An 18,526-nucleotide genomic window follows, 5' to 3' on the forward strand; every position below is an offset into this window, starting at 1 on the left:
CGCCAGAGAAGCTGATAAATAATAATGTGTCTCACATCTTATCATTATATAACTCTTTTTATGATATAATAAAATATACTGGTATAACGTTTTCTTTTTTACACTTTCTTTAACCAGGTATTTCACCTTTATCCATCCAAATCTATCTAATTGCGAGCAAAATAGTCGTTCATACAGCTGCTCATGTAAGCAACCTATATACAGGAACATCACAGGTGCTTGTAGAAGTATGTTAGTGCAAATAAGGGGGCCCCACAATGTCACCATGGTAAAGTCCATTTCCTGTTTGGTTGCAAGACCAGGGATCACATGCTGCTCCTGGATTAGTCCTGTGGAGTGGCGTATGTGACACATGGCTCCAAACACAGGCACCTAATTAAATGAAACAATTCAATGATCTGTTTTAATCATTTGTTTGAAATAACAGTACGCTCTACAGACCTAGATAAAACTTAGTAAAACATGCTTAAGTCTTTTACAGATCCACCAAGCCAGAATCTGACACCTGCCTACGGTCAACATTGCTTGTTTGTATCTGTAGTGTGTGTAGGCTCCATGCATTTAGTTTTATGAAGTGACTGTCTGCCCCTGATACATTTGTATGTACTTATCATTCCAAAAGTCTTCACTAGGCTTTAGAAGGTATTGGTGGGCTTAAATAACATGTCAGCCCAAACTGAAATGCGGTTGGGTTTGGGACAAGTACTGTGGGGGTGTGTGGATGGGAAGAAGCCATTGGGTGGGTGTGGTGTGTTAAGATGTATCGAAATAGATAGGGGAAAAATACAGGCTGTAGCTCACGGTCAATGGCAAAGGACAGGGTTATACAGTAGCTGTTCAGATGGACATATTCCCAAATTCTTCTTATTACGCTCTAATTGGCTGTTGGTGCATCTCCCACAGCAACTGTGCACAAGCCTGCCTGTTTGCCTGACTGTCTGGGCCTGGGATTGGGAATGGGTATGACTGGCAATGTGAAATCATTACCAGTTAATTACCCAATCATTTTATTCCAGAGTAGGAGGCCAAGGCCGAACGGAGAAGTAAACAGGCATGGACACCAGACACATTAGAGCTGTCAATAACCAGCATACAGCCAAGGCACATGAATAACGGGCATGCAGACAAAGCCTCACGGCTCCACCTGGGGTTCGGGGCTCAGGGGTGAAGAGTCAAGGATCTGGTTGGTTTAGAGAGGGGCAGGGGGAGAGGGGCAGGGGAGGGGCTGGTTTAGAGAGAGGTGGGGGAGAGAGGCAGGGGAGGGGCCGGCCCAGCCCAGCCCATCTTCAGGATACCAGCGGCATGGCTTTGTCCGGACAGCGACCCAACCTCTGATCTCTCAGTCTGGATCATGATCCACAGTACGGGAGTCTGTAGTATTCCTGTTGACAGCAACCCAACATATGGTGGGAACTAGTCACAGAGACATAGTCATTTGTGTGTGTTTCTGTAGTGGCCAGCCAGTGGTAGCCAATGGTAGCCAGTGGTAGCCAGTGGTAGCCAGTGGTCCCCTGAGCCCACCGTAGGAGTTTCACACAACACATGGCACCTTATTCCCTGTCTAGAATGGGTGGAACAGTACACATATTTTGTCCTGTACTGTTGTTTTGTTTGTCAAAGCGAAATACACACCAAATGCAAGCCTGTATGACGCAGACTCAGAATAAATCGATTACGGTTACACTCCAATTTTGTGCACCATATAGAAAACACGGTGCAATTTGGAATGTGTTTGCCGACAGATTATCTATGTGGCTCACAGTCAGGCCAGGCTGGTTCTTACAGGCTTATGTAAGGAGCACATGGAAACACAATGAGGACACAGGAAGAATGTCTGGGTGTGCTGAGATGAGAGCAATGGGCAGTAGAGCGAAAGAGGAGAACAGAGGTTAGAGTTCGGAAGAAGAGCAGGACAGAGGTTAGTATTTCTCATGTTTTCGGTTAATTTTCGATGCTTTTCGGTAGTGCTCTTAATTGAGTTTTAAAAATAATTGTCCAGGAAAATTATTACAATAAGAAAGGTGTATATTTTCAAGCATCTTATGCTTCATGAGACATAGTTAAGAGCTTTTGCTGAACAAATCCAACGGGCTCTGGTTAGACCACTGGAATGGCTAGACCACAGATTGATTACACTTGATACTGACAGCACTCCTCTGTATCTCACACCCTTCCATCTGAGTCAGGAGGGAAGTGCAGTGACTGTGCCTGGCTAGAGAACCCTGTGATGTGGAAGGACGTTCAACACCCAGCCCACCTCTTTCCGTTCAATGCTTTTACAAGGAAGCGGCTCACTCCATCGGCGACAGGGCAAGAAACATCAGGAGGGGGTTTTGATGAAAAGTCTGAAGCAATATCCACGTTACTCCAAAGACATTCAACCAAGAACGGTGCTACACTCAACCACCCCACATCACAGATATTTTGGGCTCCATGGTGAATGTCACAGAGCGAGGGGAAGTCCATACAGCACCCCCAACGGAATGACTTGAAGGGATCTAAGGCTAATAAATACAATCAGACACCAAAAACGACTATCTGCACAATCTTTATGCAGTGAACCATCCAACCGTCATGCAGTGAACCAACCAACCTTCATACCGTGAACCAACCAACCTTCATGCTGTGAACCAACCAACCAACCTTCATGCTGTGAACCAACCAACCTTCATCCTGTGAACCAGCCAACCAACCTTCATGCTGTGAACCAACCAACCTTCATGCTGTGAACCAACCAACCTTCATGCTGTGAACCAACCTTCATGCTGTGAACCAACCAACCTTCATGCCATGAACCAACCAGCCAATCTTCAAGGAGTGAACCAACCAACCTTAATGCAGTGAACCAACCAACTTTCATACTGTGAACCAACCAACCTTCATGCAGTGAACCAACCAACCAACCTTCATGCTGTGAACCAACCTTCATGCCATGAACCAACCAGCCAACCTTCAAGGAGTGAACCAACCAACCTTCATACTGTGAACCAACCAACCTTCAAGGAGTGAACCAACCAACCTTCATACTGTGAACCCACCAACCTTCATGCAGTGAACCAACCAACCTTCATGCAATGAACCAACCAACCTTCATGCAATGAACCAACCAACCTTCATGCAGTGAACCAACCAACCTTCATGCAGTGAACCAACCAACCTTCATGCAGTGAACCAACCAACCTTCATGCAGCGAACCATCATCTAATAAGGAACTGCTGTGTCAGTTCACTCATAGAGGACTAGAAGCACATCACACAAAGAAGGTTGGAGCAGTCCTCCCCAACAAATGCTGCAGGTCTGAAGGAGCTACCTGACCGCCACCTGTCCGGGAGCATGGAACCGTCCCCGTGGTGCTGGAGGGACGCCACCACCACATTTACTGAGACACGGCTGATTTCATTTACAGTGGTGCAGTGGCATGTAAGGAGAAAGGGATATACAGCTCTGGAAAAATTAAGAGACCACTGCACCTTTTTTTTTCCTTTCCAAAAAAGTTGAAAAATTTAAGTTTTGAGAGAGGAGCAGAAGTGTTACATTTGCAGTGGTCTCTTAATTTTACCCCTTCTGTTCCTCACTCAAAACCTTCCTTTTTGACTTTTTTGGAAAGGAAAAAAAAAAGGTGCAGTGAGCTCCGGAACTGTACACTGCTCTGTCTGTTTCAATAGGCTGGAGTCTGTGGTCTACTATTTTACCTTCAGTCATCGGTTTGGAAGACTTTTCAGCTGGAATGCAATTTCAGGTGGACCATGTGACTCTTTAAAATAAATTATTTAGATACAGTAGTAAAAACCGTAATGCCACTAAACATTAAGAATCACCAAATCAACTTCCCCCACAAATCACTATGACAATGAATAATAAAGAGTATTTATTGTTATAGTTAATGGCTCAACGCTCAGGATTTTATGATGTGCTGCAAAGGAGGAATATAGAAACACGTCTATAAATCTAGGAGCACAATAAAAGTATGAATGTTTTAATGATTAGAAGTTGCTTGAGTAAGTTAATGAGTAAAATGATTTTGGAGTGAAACATGCTGAGTCATGAACAATTTACCTATATTTCTGATTCCCCTTTAAAATACGTATTAAAGTCGAGGTAACTGGGTGTTGTTCTGTGAAGTAAATCATCTCTAAATGTAATGCCTCACTCTGCTAGCAGCAGACCATTGCAGCAAACTCAAACTAACAGTATAAATCCATCTATTGTGTTAAAATGATGTAACAGTCCAAGAAACACAAAACAGAAAGTCACACTTTACTAGTGTTTCTTGCCAGTTCTTACACCATGTGCATGTTGTAACTGTTCCCTCTGTGACCACCCACCATGGCTGGTAAAATAGATCCACCATTTTAGTGTTCTTTTATTGACTGCTCATTATACAAAATTATTGTCTGATCTTCATTTGTGCATTGTCAATCCCTACATTTTCTTTTATATATATATATACATTTAAAAGTTATAAGAAAATCATTCCAATTTATTTTATTTTTTTTCTCTTTTTTATGTATATCTGAGTCTCAATCAGAAAAAATATACAATAAGTTGAGTCACAGGACAATGGGGTGGTTGTTGGCCAGACAATAGGAGTAAAAAGGGCTGAAATTAAAAGATTAAAAGGGGATCACAGCCCAAGCAGCGCTTAGCATCTTTCACATTTTGTAAAGAGAAGGAACATTTTGAACATAGACCTGCACATAATTTGCACAGAAAAGGGGAGCTCTTCATCATGGTTCCTATCTATTGAACCTCTAAACCCAGATGGAACCAGATCTTAATCTAGTGACAAACCAGTTATGCAAGGCTAAACAAAAAGAATGAGAATGCTTATATATGGTATCTCACAAAAGTACACCCCTCACATTTTTGTAAATATTTGATTATATCTTTTCATGTGACAACACTGAAGAAATAACACTTTGCTACAATGTAAAGTAGTAAAGTAATTTACAGCCATTAATGTCTAAACTGCTGGCAACAAAAGTGAGTAAACCCCTAAATTCAAATGTCCAAATTGGGCCCAAAGTGTCAATATTTTGTGTGGCCACCATTATTTTCCAGCACTGCCTTAACCCTCTTGGACATGGAGTTCACATAGGGGTGTTCTCACTTTTTGTTGCCAGCAGTTTAGACATTAATGGCTGTGTGTTGTGTTATTTTGAGGGGACAGCAAATGTACACTGTTATACAAGCTGTACACTCACTACTTTACATTGTAGCAAAGTGTCATTTCTTCAGTGTTGTCACATGAAAAGATATAATCAAATATTTGCTAAAATATGAGGGGTGTACTCACTTTTGTGAGATACTTTATATACATTAGTACCTCAAGGGAAAGTTCTAAGGACCTGGACAAAATGTGTGTTTGAGAAGTCGATCGGATGTGAACCCTCTGTAAGCCTGTGTTGGGGTAATTGATTACCTACCATTTCAGAATGTCTTCATATCACAAGAGACAGACTTTTCGAGAGGCTGTGTAGATTTCTGGGTTAGCTTTAGAGTTTGGGTTTAAGTTTAGTAACAGGTGATTAAGGTTACAGTTAGGTTAATGTTAGGATTTTTGTAAGGGTTAGATATTTGGGAAAATTGTCTTTGGAATTAGGTCCTGAAAATACATGAAAGTGTGTGTGTCTGTATTGGAGATATAAGAGATAGAGACCTGGATTCTAGGCAGGCTTTGTGTGGTAAATTGAAGAGGCCTACATCTCTATGGCCACATCAGATTATGTGCACCGGTAGATCAGGACAATCAGGACCCTTTCTGCTCCCTGTGGTGTTAAAACAGGAGTTGAAAGAAGTCTTTTGCGATCTCAGATTCTTCAGTAGATGTATTCTTGTAACACGGTGTCATATGCCTATCTGTCAGTCAACAGTATAATACAGCTCCTTGAACCTCTATCTCTCAGTCAACAGTATAATACAGCCCCTTGAACCTCTATCTCTCAGTCAACAGTATAATACAGCCCCTTGAACCTCTATCTGTCAGTCAACAGTATAATACAGCCCCTTGAACCTCTATCACTCAGTCAACAGTATAATACAGCCCCTTGAACCTCTATCTGTCAGTCAACAGTATAATACAGCCCCTTGAACCTCTATCTCTCAGTCAACAGTATAATACAGCCCCTTGAACCTGAAGGCGAATAACTGAAAAAAGGAAAAGGAAACAACAAAAGGAACCATCAGAGAAGAAATCCGGCCTTCCGGGGTTGTAGTGGGGCTAACGAGTTGATTTCAACACCAGTGCTTAGGTCCAGTCTCCTTGTTTAAGCAAATGCATCGTTTGTCTATAACTGACATGAATAAGGTATGGAAAAACCAAGAGGGGTTTATGGAAAAATACAATGTCCCTTTTTCCATGTGAATGGGCTACTAAAAAGGCCGTCTTTGTGGATCTCTCCCGGGGGTTCTTGTGGGGCTAACAAGTTGATTTCAACACCTGGCTGGGTTTTTGGAAAAATACAACTTCAGTTTCGCCTAGTGAATACGACATTATCATATGTGTATTATTAACATGATATCAATATTACAATTTTTAAATATCACGGTTATCATCAATACCGGGATCCCGCGACACCCCTGTCCAGGTTACCTCATGACGTCAAGGTGGAAACCTCTTCAGCCCTGTCTCAACGGCTCCCTGATCGCTCACACTATCTAAAACCTGTAAAACGACTGTTCATTTTACTGTAAAACGTTTTGATACAATGTGCTCCATTTAATATTAGCCATATCTCCAGGATGTTTACTGTTTACTAGGGTCACTATAAGAGAGTACACTACTGTCCACCGCTGTTTTCCTCAGGCCTCCTTTTTGGAAGAACCACTTGATTAGTTTCCAGTTTGAGTAATCCAGCTGGCTCTGATTGGCTGAAGCTTTTAGACTAGATTCACCCCGAGGTTGTGATTGGTAGCTGTGCTGGCTTGACATGGAGGCTGGATTACAGCTGAGGATCTTCTCCCTGATTGGGCGGCCCTGGGTGACACGCAGCGTTGTTTTCCTGCTGCAGGGCACACATTCCCTGGATGTAACGCCAGCAGGGGAAAACACATATGGATGAATGATTAGCCAGTGGCAGGAATCAGCGTTCACGCACATGCAGACACTGAAATGCATTCAAGAGCATACAAATTGTATATTACACACACAGGCACCCCACCAATAGTTCAGCTGCAGACCTACTTTCCAATAGGTTTGGCAGATTTATTTAAATTTTTTTTAATTCTTATTTATTTTATTACTTCCTATTGAAAGAACATTTATAATCCATAATTTGTCAAATATATTATTTTCCTCACTGTTTTTCTATACAGTAGTTACAGAAAGACCACACCCCCTGTAACCTTTACAGCTGTTACAGAAAGACCACGCCCCCTGGAACCTTTACAGCTGTTACAGAAAGACCACACCCCCTGGAACCTTTACAGCTGTTACGGAAAGACCACACCCCCTGGAACCTTTTTATATTCTATCATGTCGGTGCCTTGAGAAATATTTCATTTTCTATTTTTGACCTGTAATTTTTTATTTTTTTACTCCCTTTAAAAATATATTTTAGTATTTTTTCTGCCACAGTAATGTTTCAGTAAGTGGAAAAAGAGGTTAAACATGCTAGAAAACCGAAATCTCTCTTTGAACAAGTATGGTATGCAGATAAGTTGGGGTAAAATTCTAATTTAAATGCATTAACTCTGAGGCACTGACATGAAATAATTAATGTGAAAACGTTCAAGGGAGTGTCGTCTTTTTGTAGGCACCATTATCGACACCACTGCTAGAAAGCCCTAGGTCACACATTGTGTTACGGTGAAAACAGGCCTTATTTACAGAGATTATTTCAAAACTCACTTCTAGAACTCCAGGCTATTGTTACCCCATCCTGAAGGTGAAGGAGTTAACATGTTGTCCCTAGAAGGAGTACCATATGTCCTCTACAGTGCCTCGCTCCCCTTCTCTCCCTCTGCTCCCCTCCTCTCCCCGCCCCTTCTCTATTCACCCGTCTCTCCGCCCCTTCTCTCCCTTTTTCTTCTTTTCTTTTTCTCTCCAGTTTCCCAGGAGGTCATCTTATTTTCCTTTACATTGTGTTGAGTTGCAAGACCCAGTAAATCCAAAAACCGTATAACCATCACATCATGCTAGAATCACCGTTACACTACGGTATAGCCTCAAAATGGGTTATACAAGAATCAGTAAACAGTCTCAAAAGAAAATCAGTAAATTCATCTTAACAGTCAACTTCAAGCAAAAACTAAAAAATTGCATGTTTAAATTACATAACTGATCAATGCTGCATCAGATAACATTGTCATTTTTTTAAACAAACGTAATAGGATATTTAGCTACAGAAGTGCAGGTTTCCCACCCTAAAAATCTCACATCTACCTCTCTTCCCAGATACTATACTGTAACAGTGTATGACACATACTATACTGTAACAGTGTATGACAGATACTATACTGTAACAGTGAATGACAGATACTATACTGTAACAGTGTATGACAGTTACTATACTGTAACAGTGAATGACAGATACTATATTGCAACAGTGTACAGTATGACCGATACTATACTGTAAGTGTATGACAGATACTATACTGTAACAGTGTATGACCCATACTATACTGTAACAGTGTATGACCGATGCTATACTGTAATGGTGTATGACCGATACTATACTGTAACAGTGTATGACTGATACTATACTGTAACAGTGTATGACCAAAACTATGCTGTAACAGTGTATGACTGATACTATACTGTAACAGTGTATGACCGATATTATTCTGTAACAGTGTGTGACAGATACTATACTGTAACAGTGAATGACAGATACTATACTGTAACAGTGTATGACAGATACTATACTGTAACTTTGAATGACACATACTATACTGTAACAGTGAATGATAGATACTATACTGCAACAGTGTACAGTATGACACATACTATACTGTAAGTGTATGACAGATACTATACTGTAACAGTGTATGACCGATACTATACTGTAACAGTGTATGACCGATACTATACTGTAACAGTGTGTGACAGATACAATACTGTAACATTGTATGACCGATTCTATACTGTAACAGTGTATGACCGATACTATACTGTAACAGTGTATGACAGATAATATACTGTAACAGTGCATGTCAGATATTATACCATAACAGTGTATGAAAGATACTATACTGTAACAGTGCATGACAGATATTATACCATAACAGTGTATGACACATACTATACTGTAACAATGCATGACAGAAAATATACCATAACAGTGTATGACAGATACTATACTGTAACAGTGTATGGCAAGTAACTTAAACACCTAATCAATAATAAAAACACACCCAATTTTCAGTTTAACATTTAACACAGTTTATCAGGCAAAGGTTGAAGAACTTGAAGAACAATAATGACATGATATTTGTGAAAAATAATATAAAAAGTATATGAATACAAAAAATATTTTCCCCTTATGGTTAAAAATATAAGAGGAAAAGCTGATTGCTGCTTTCTTCCAGTTCCAGTGGTTGCACATGATTTACCGCTTGTATTTCTTCTTCTGCTTCTACTTTGATGTTATTCAGACATATACATGTCCTCCACACTCAGAGAAGAGTAAATTACTATGAAACATGAAAGGTGTGCCACTGAAAAGAGGACATTGAATAACATGGCCAGGACAACAAACATACAAGTCATGCTGGTGTTAATTAACGTGTGCTGGGGATTCACTTCAAATCAGTGGTGACAAGGCCAAGTGGAAAAGTAGCTGACTGAGAAACATTTTGAAAATGGGGAAGACAGGAGGCCTACAAAATGGACCCTGCAAGTGTTTTTTTATTATTGTTCTTCATTGGTTGAATGAACCAATGTAACAGGAAAGTTCAAAATAAATTATCCTACAGAAACCAAATGTATTGTCGGTCTGTAAGTTAACTTCCTTCGGCTCCCAGGTCTGATTAATACAGGAAATAATGAAATTCTCCTCTCTGGAAATGTTTAATATGTCCTCTGGCTGAGTGTGGGCAGAATATTGGGTTTGGAAAGATGGACCAGCAGTTCATTTGGGGAAACAGATAGAGAAGAGAGCTGTAGAGAAAGATGGAAAGATAAACTGAATAACTGGTTACTGAGGGCGTATGTGTGTGTAAAGCTGGTGAGGCTGCCAGTATTTATTAGTCGGTGAGAGGAAAACGTAATCCTACTAAAACCAAGACCTTCAAATTCCATTTGACCAATGTGGAGTTCAATCTTGGGTTAGTTTACCAAACATTTGTTGCTGAAGTTAATTCATTCTTTCCTCTGCAACCCGGCCGTGCAACCACGAGAGAGTAACACTCACGAAAATGTATCTATGATGAGCTGCCCGATCTCCTATGTTTGGAAAGTCTAAATTAGGAACTCTTGGCTGTTCTTTGTGAGTCTGGGTCTGTGATTGAAATAGCAGACTATCTAAGCTTCGTAGAAGTGATTGGGACAAAGCGATCACTGACCTTCTGTCTGCATTCCAAATGTCACCGTTACCCTTTCATAGTCGACTTGTTTTTGACCAGGTCCCCATTTGGGGTGTATGTAGTGAAATTGTCATCAGTCTGTCTCTCTCCCTCGGGATGGTCTGAATGGGTATCAACCAGCCCTGTCCTGTTAGAGGCTTCTAAATACCTGGTCAATCCTCTGTCAGACTACTGCTTTCAGCTGGATGAGGTCAGGTCATGGGAGTAGGAAGTATTGCGATTCATTTGCGCGACTTTTTGACGCCAATTCTCACTGATTTAAACGTATGTGTTGTTTGTAGTTATGTATAAAGTCTGTGATCACTTTTCGATCTCTTTTCACAGATCTGCTTTGTAAATCTGGACCAGCAAAAGGTGGATCGGCACAACGACAGCTGCATGAAGGTGTGCTTGGTTCCGTCTGTTTAATCTGTTTCTCTCCTCTACCCTCCTCCCCCCCCACACACCCCCACACCCCCCCACACCCCTCCCCTTTCTCACTGTCTTAATATTCTGTTCCCTCTGCCTTTCCTCGGGGTGCTAAATTCTGTCTCCGTTGCCATGGGTTGTGGATAATGTGCCTATGTGGGAGGGTTGTTTGGCAGATTTGTTGCTGGTGATGACTGTTACCGTAAACCACTGTAACTGTGTTTCACCTGATTCATCCAGAAACTGGCGTTGATCTCTCCAGACCTGCCCAAACTGGTTGACTCCCTGAGCATGTGGCACCCCAAGGAGAATGAGATCCTGCTGCTTGGTGGTCTGGAGACTCCAGACTGTCACCCTCACCAGTACCTCGCCCACACACAGGTGAACACACACAGCAAGGCAGCAGGTAGCCTAGCATTGACATCATTCAGCCAGTAACATAAAGTTTGCTGGTTTTAGTCCTAAGGTCACTGGGGTGATGTTTTGATATGCCCTTGAGCATGCGCGTAACCCAAACCGGTAAAGGGTCAAAGTCAATACTACCAGATCCCCAAGTGTGACCCCACTCTGAGAATGTCAAGTTAGCTGAGAACTTTGCATCCCAAATCCATTCACCGTCTGACTAACTCAGCTATATTACTTCAGCCAACCAGATACCATTTATGAATTATTTAACACATCCCTTACTGTGTGTGGGTGTGTGTTTTGCCTCCAGGGCCAGAGGGGTACTGATGTGTGTCTTGTCCAGTGTGCTGGGAGTCAGCAGCCCACTCAACCAGACCGCATAATCTATGAGATCAACAAGTTCCTCACTGGGCTGCAGTGGGGTCAGGAACGGCACGGGTCCCAGGGGAGAATTACAGCAGCGCAGAGGGTGGATGACGACACCAACCGCTCCATCTCATCCATAGAAGAGGACTTCCTTACCGCCTCAGAACACCTGGGGGATGACAGTGAGGATGACGGCTTCCGAAATGGTGATTTCCCCTCTAGCCATGCAGTGCGAAACTTAAATATACGGTGCATATAAAATCACATTTACACGAGTATTCAGTATTTGGGTTAAAGCACCTTTGGGAGCGATTTCATTCACAAGCCTTCTTGGGTATTATACTACAAACTTGGCAAACCTGTATTTGGGGAGTTTCTCCCATGGTCTCTCCAGAGATGTTTGATCAGGTTCAAGTCCGCAAACTGTCTGAAGACCAGGATCTGCCTGTCTGGTTTGTCCACTCAAAGAAGTTGTCCAGAAGCCATTTCTGCGTTGCTTTGGCTGTGCGCGGTCTGAGGTCCTCAGCACTCTAGAGCAGGTTTTCATCAGTAATCTTAACAAAGTCTTTACTTTGTTCCATTCATCTTTCCCTCGATCCTGAATAGTCTCCCAGTCCCCTGACCAAGGCTCTTCTCCCCCTATTGCTCAGTTCAGCTGGGTGACCAGTTCTAAGAAGGGTGTTCGTGGTTCAAAAATTCGATTTCAGAATGATGGAGACCCCTGTGTTCTCGGGGACCTTACATGATGCACACATTTGGGTATCCTTGCTAAGATCCGTGCCTTGACACAATCCTGTTTCAGAGCTCTATGGATAATTCGACCTCATGGCTTGGTGTTATACCGCTCAAGTTTGGTTTGTAAGAAATTACAACAACATTTAGCTAACGTAAATCATGATGGCTAGCATTTGAATGGCACCGAAAGAACTGAGAATGGATAGATCAAACCAGCTCAATGCGTGGTTATTCATTAATAACACTGATGCATACCAGTTTTGACTGTCGCTTATGCTGCAGAGATTCAATAACATTTTGGATGCTTTTGGTATGGTCATGATGGGTGTGGCTGTATGGAAGTCGGCTTTCAAACAAGCTCTTCACTGTTTCAGGGTCTATGAACAACAATGTGATATTCATGTGTCAGCCTTCATAAAAAGACTGAACTCCCCCAGGAGAAAACCTGGGGCTTCTCCTGGGACACTGTCTTTTCTCTGAAACCTCAAGATCTTCAATAGCCCCGCTCCATAAACGCACCGCATGGACGCATCGAATATTACCTACAGCGGAGGTCTCAGTGAACTCAGTGACCGACTGGTTTGAAACGCAGTGTGAGCGAGAATGCAGTATTGCTTTGGAGTTGGGCGATCAAGTTGAGGAGCACGGCCATTTATTCCACCAGGCTACCTATCATTCACATTTCCCCTCCAGTAGTCATTAAAGCCAGAGGCAAGAGAGGTGGCTCTAGCAGAAAAAAACATTTGTTTGACAATGTGTGCATCCCACAAAATGTTCTGAGAAAGATTAACTGTAGTGAGAAAGGTTATGTTGAAATACACACACCACAAGTGACATTATTTTCAGAGCCAAAAAGAAGGGGTGTCCTGAATGTTTAGAGGGTTTACACTGCTACTGTACCAGACAAGCTTGCTCAATATGCAACAGTGATGATGCAATGGTTATGGAGTTAGAAATAGAGCCGCCTTCCCACTGGACTTACAGAGAAATGCTGACAGAGAAACCGAGGACAACTTCCTGGGCTTCAGGAAGTAAACCCATAGAAAAGCAGACACTTCTGACGTATACTAAGGGGCTTGTCAGAATGTTCTCAATGACCTGTACAACCAGGCTGGTGAAAAATGGTTACATACTTCCTATGATGCAGTTGTGTCAGACTGTGATAAATCTGAGGGATATAAGATTTTTCTTTTGTGTGTGTCAAGACAACTTTGGTATCCTGAACTAATTTGCACATAGAGCCAGCTGTGAAAGTCACAGGTGAAATCCACAAACAAGCCCTGAGCAATTTAATACATGAATGTCTCAGTGAAAGTCTGGTGTTATGGATAGCTTGGTTACGCCAGTGCTGAGTTGTCATTACTCTTGCTGTGGCAGATTGGGAATGTATGGAACTAATATAGACATGTCTCTCTCTACTCCCCATAGAGCCAGGGTGCAGTGATGTGGTAGAGGGTTTGACAGACACAGTATGCAGGGATACATCTTCATGTGAGAAGAGACGCCAGGACCAGCGGCAGGACAGCGAGGACTCCGAAACGACCAACTACGCCACCCCAGCAACCAAGCAACAAGGAGGGGCACCGGTGAGTACTAGCAGTCAGCACACCAAGGAGTCGGCTGGCCACTACGCCACCAACCTGGCAGAGTCGGTGCTGCAGGATGCCTTTATCCGCCTTTCTCAGGATGAACTGTCCTTTGTACCAGAGGCTGCCGTGAGCCTGTCCCCGATCAGCCACCGTCCACCTACTTGCCCTGCCCAGACAGGAGCAGAGGAGCTCCCTCGATCACGCGCCTGCTCGTTCGAGCTCCCCAAGATTGTCATAGTGCAGAGCCCTGACAGCTGCGAGGGGCTACCAGAGTGGCCGGACACTCAGGCCTCTCACGTGACTGTGGGGCATGGCGATGGTGCTGGCGTTGGTGCTGCCAGTCAGGTACCAGCAATACAGGGCAGTCCCACCACCACCAGTGGACACCACCCCACCAAACCTCTGCAGCTGGCGCTGGCATGTGCTGCCAGCGTCATTGGCACCATCTCCAGCCCACAGGTGGCAGAGCAGTTGGCCATGGAGCCGACAGAGGTCAGAGAGATGGAGGGACAGAGGGCTGCCGAGGGCGCAAACTACTCGTTCTCCTCAGCCATGTGTGGGATTGCCCAGGTTGCAGGGGCCGTGGCAATTGTGGACCTAGCCGACGAAATTGTGGAAGGGGGCTGCGAGTCAGAAGATGACTCCACCACAGAGGTGTATTCAGCTGCCTCGATGGGTCTTCTGTCTGCAGCACAGGCCTCCACGGCCATCACTCTCCACTGCAGTGTGGCCGAGGGGACCAGCATCGAGACCTTCCGCACCAGCATTGCGGAGGTTCTTCACAAGGAGGCAGCAGAGGTGCTGGTTCAGCCCCAGGATTACAGGAGTGTGGCCCACCTACTGGAGTCCACCCACAACAGGATCGTAGCAGGCATCACATCTCCCAAAATGTCCTGTCTGGATGAGATGGAGGTGGATGATTTCATCAGCGAGGCGGCTGACAGTTTGTTTAAGCATGCGTTAGAGAAAGCAAAGAAGAAAAAAGAACTGGAAGGCCCAGGGAAAGATGTCCCTGACATCCAGGGCTTTCTGCAGGAGAGCGTGAGTAATGTGCTGTTTGACGTCCTTTGTCTAACATCAAAGAGAATTAGTGACATTTCCAAATGTGATATTGGGTCGTTTGACAAAGAAGAGGGGGATGTCTGCTCCAGGGACTTTGAGGCCACTAGCACCACCAAGGAGAGCCAGGAACCATTTACCCAATTACAGCATTTTGTTGGCTCCAGCCAGCCTGATAATTGTGAATCCCAGAGCAGCCTGCTACACTATGGAGATAAGATGCCCGACCACTCTGAGACGAGGGAGGAAAAATATGGACTAGAGGAGAGGGACAATGAAGCTCTTAGCTCCCCGCACATCAGAGAGCAGCAGCGCAAACACTCTTCAACTAAAGGCCTATCCTCCACTTGCTACGACCTGCCGGGGCAGCCGGCCAGAGGAAACATCAGGGACCCTTCTACAGAGAGCTTTGCCCACCAGGGCTCTTCATTCCTAGGCACAGAGACAAGAGGGAGAGCCAGTATGGACAGTGGACAGTCTTCTCTGACGCCCCAGTCCTCAGTGAGCTCCTACTCTACAGGATCTTTGGCCTCCCAGAGAATGGACTCAGAGTCTAGAACTCCAGTCAACTGTTTTGCCGACGATCTGGCCACGACTGTTGTTTCCATGGCTACTGAGCTGGCTGCCATTTGCCTGGAGAACTCGAGCGGGAAGCAGCCGTGGTTCTGTGCACTGAAGGGCTCTGCTGGCGGGGGCCACTTCCCTGAGGGGGGCTACCAGCTGCCTTCCTGTCGCACGGCCCTCCGCAGGAAAGAGGGCCAGAATGGCGGCTTGGCATCAAAAAAGCATCGTCCACCGCGCCTTAGCGAGATCAAGAAGAAGACAGAGGAGCAGCCTGAGCTGATGGAGTGCTTGGTCAACCGCGTGGTAGATGAGACAGTCAACCTGGATGAGATGGCCCCGACTCTGGATCCGTTCGCGCTCTTTGCCTCGGAGGTCACCGCTCGCATCATGAACTGCCCTGAGCTCAACGTGGTTGACACCTCCAAGCCTGGCCAGCAGAGCCGCAGCCGGCTACAGTGTGAGCGGTGGAGCCGGGGCAAGACTGCCAGCTACGAGAGCATCCCAGAAGAGGATGCTTGTCCCCCAGGCACCCCCAACACCCTGGGCCCCGGCTGCCGGCTGGGCCAGAATCTGAGCAGAGGCAGCTCCATCTCCAAGCAGTCCAGTTGTGAGAGTATCACAGACGAATTCTCACGCTTCATGGTAAACCAGATGGAGACGGAGGGTTGGGGCTTCGACCTGCTCCTGGACTACTATGCCGGGAAAAACGCCAGCAGCATCCTGGCCGCAGCAGTGCAGCAAGCTGCCACCAAGAAAAACGGCCACCTGAATGTGAGGAACACTTCCTGCCTGTCCAAGCAGTCCAGCACAGAGAGCATCACGGAGGAGTTCTACAGGTTCATGCTCAAAGACATGGACAAGGAGAACAAAGACTACAGCATGGGCAGAACTAAAGAGTGGAGCAGCAGCCTATTGCCTCCGTCTCCCAGATCCCTCTTCTGTATCCGTCAGTCCTCTGTACCTGACAGGCGTTCCTCGGACTCCAGGCTAACAGTCAACTCACCTATCAAGGCTAACTCCTTTGACGGCTTCGCCCGCAACTTTCGCGGGGACACACTGAACATCTACCCCACCAACTCAGTGCAGGTGGCTGCAACGGGCCTGTGCAGGTCTGACTCCTGTCTGTACCAGAGGGGCAGAACGGACCAGATCACAGACATGCTGATTCATGAGACCTGGTCCAGCTCCATTGAGTCCCTGATGAGAAAGAACAAGATCATTGCAGACCCGGAAGACAGTATTGACCTGGTGGACGCAGAGTCCCAGACGCACGTGCTGCAGTATGCAAACCGTCTGGCTGCGGACATTGTGGAGACTGGGAAATCGGTCATGCATGAAGGGGGAGGTGTGGAGGGAAGACAGCAACACGTGCCCGTTGGGGAGAGGAGAAGGGGCTTCAAACAGTCGCGCCCCGGCTGCAGTCGGAGCAGAGCCTGCCAGGAGCAGCCAGCAGGGGGCGGAGACAGTTCCTGTACAGCCGCAGGGCCACCTGTCAGGGGCCCAAGGGAGGTTCCTGTTCCGGTGATCCACATCGAGACAGAGCAGAGAGACGGCCCAGAGTCTGGGCGTCACCCCCAGGACCCAGAAGGTCCAGCCCAGTGGCAGGCTGAGAGGGCCTCGGTGAGCCACACCAGGTAAGCCCTCCTCCCCCTCACCTGTACTGTCCCCCCCCACCCAGCTCTCTCAGATTTAGATTCCGCCGTGAGTCAGTCCTACCCTCAGACACACAAACAAGCACCCACAGACATTCACAGCACAGGGACAACATCAGCTGAGATGAGAGCATCACAGGGATATAAAAGGCTTCAGACTCTCAGCCGGCTTAAAGAGGAGAGAGAGTCAGAGCAACGATACGACCAAATGTGTTTATGAAAAGAAAAAGAAAACCATCCATGAGTTGTAAAACTATTTATAGTGCTGGGTCTTAGGAAGCCTGCAGTATAATGGCTTTTCAATATCCACAGTGAGAAAATAATCTCTAATGAAAGTCTCTGGGGGTAGGCAGACCTACAGAACAGCCAGGTTATCAGTCAGGTTATGATAAGTAATGTTGTGTGGTGTATAGTGTTTACAGAGCTTTTGGAAGCTGTGCAGCCTTTATCTAACTAACCTTTATCTTCAAGGTGACAATGACAAGCAGGTATTCACGCCATACATGAGATACTCATTAGTACTAATAGGAAAAAAACAATTACCCCTACATACATATTGCATGTGTCACAAATACAGGATGTTTAACCCATAACGTACAAGGGGCTGTGGTATATGGACAATATTCCACAGATAAGGGCCTTTTTATGCACAACACAAAGCAGAGTGCCTGAAAATAGACAGTCGTGGCCAATATATTCTATATTATGCATGCTAGTACATTGGCTATACAGCATAGAACCCCTGAATAAGCATTCAGGACTTCAGCTGAGACATACGCATGGGATATACAGTGAACACTGAAGAAATGACACTTTGCTACAATGTAAAGTAGTGAGTGTACAGCTTGTATAACAGTGTAGATTTACTGTCCCCTCAAAATAACACAACACACAGTCATTAATGTTTAAACTGCTAGCAACAAAAGTGAGTACACCCCTGAGTGAAAATGTCCAAACTGGGCCCAAAGTGTCAATATTCTGTGTGGCCACCATCATTTTCCAGCACTGCCTTAACCCTCTTGGGCATGGAGTTCACCAGAGCTTCACAGGTTGCCACTGGAGTCCTCTTCCACTTATTCATGACGACATCACAGAGCTGGTGGATGTTAGAGACCTTGCGCTCCTCTACCTTCCGTTTGAGGATGCCCCACAGATTAGCAAGGTAGTGTGTTTGGGGTCGTTATCATGTTGGAATACTGCCCTGCGGCCCAGTCTCCAAAGGGA

General features: G+C 45.0%; 1 protein-coding gene across 6 annotated transcripts in view; it reads left to right on the plus strand.

Annotated features, from left to right (window-relative positions):
• sphkap (SPHK1 interactor, AKAP domain containing) overlaps window positions 1-18,526 on the plus strand; it is a 120,970-nt gene that overhangs the window by 94,606 nt on the left and 7,838 nt on the right. For all 6 annotated transcript variants that reach the window (XM_034293700.1, XM_029121783.2, XM_029121776.2 and 3 more), the window contains 4 exons: window positions 10,849-10,908; window positions 11,173-11,313; window positions 11,648-11,909; window positions 13,867-17,284. In XM_034293700.1, the coding sequence (XP_034149591.1) occupies window positions 10,849-10,908; window positions 11,173-11,313; window positions 11,648-11,909; window positions 13,867-17,284 (3,881 nt within the window). The remainder of the gene's footprint in view (window positions 1-10,848; window positions 10,909-11,172; window positions 11,314-11,647; window positions 11,910-13,866; window positions 17,285-18,526) is intronic.

The sequence above is a fragment of the Esox lucius genome, chromosome 1 (assembly GCF_011004845.1).
Source record: "Esox lucius isolate fEsoLuc1 chromosome 1, fEsoLuc1.pri, whole genome shotgun sequence".
NCBI lineage: Eukaryota > Metazoa > Chordata > Actinopteri > Esociformes > Esocidae > Esox > Esox lucius.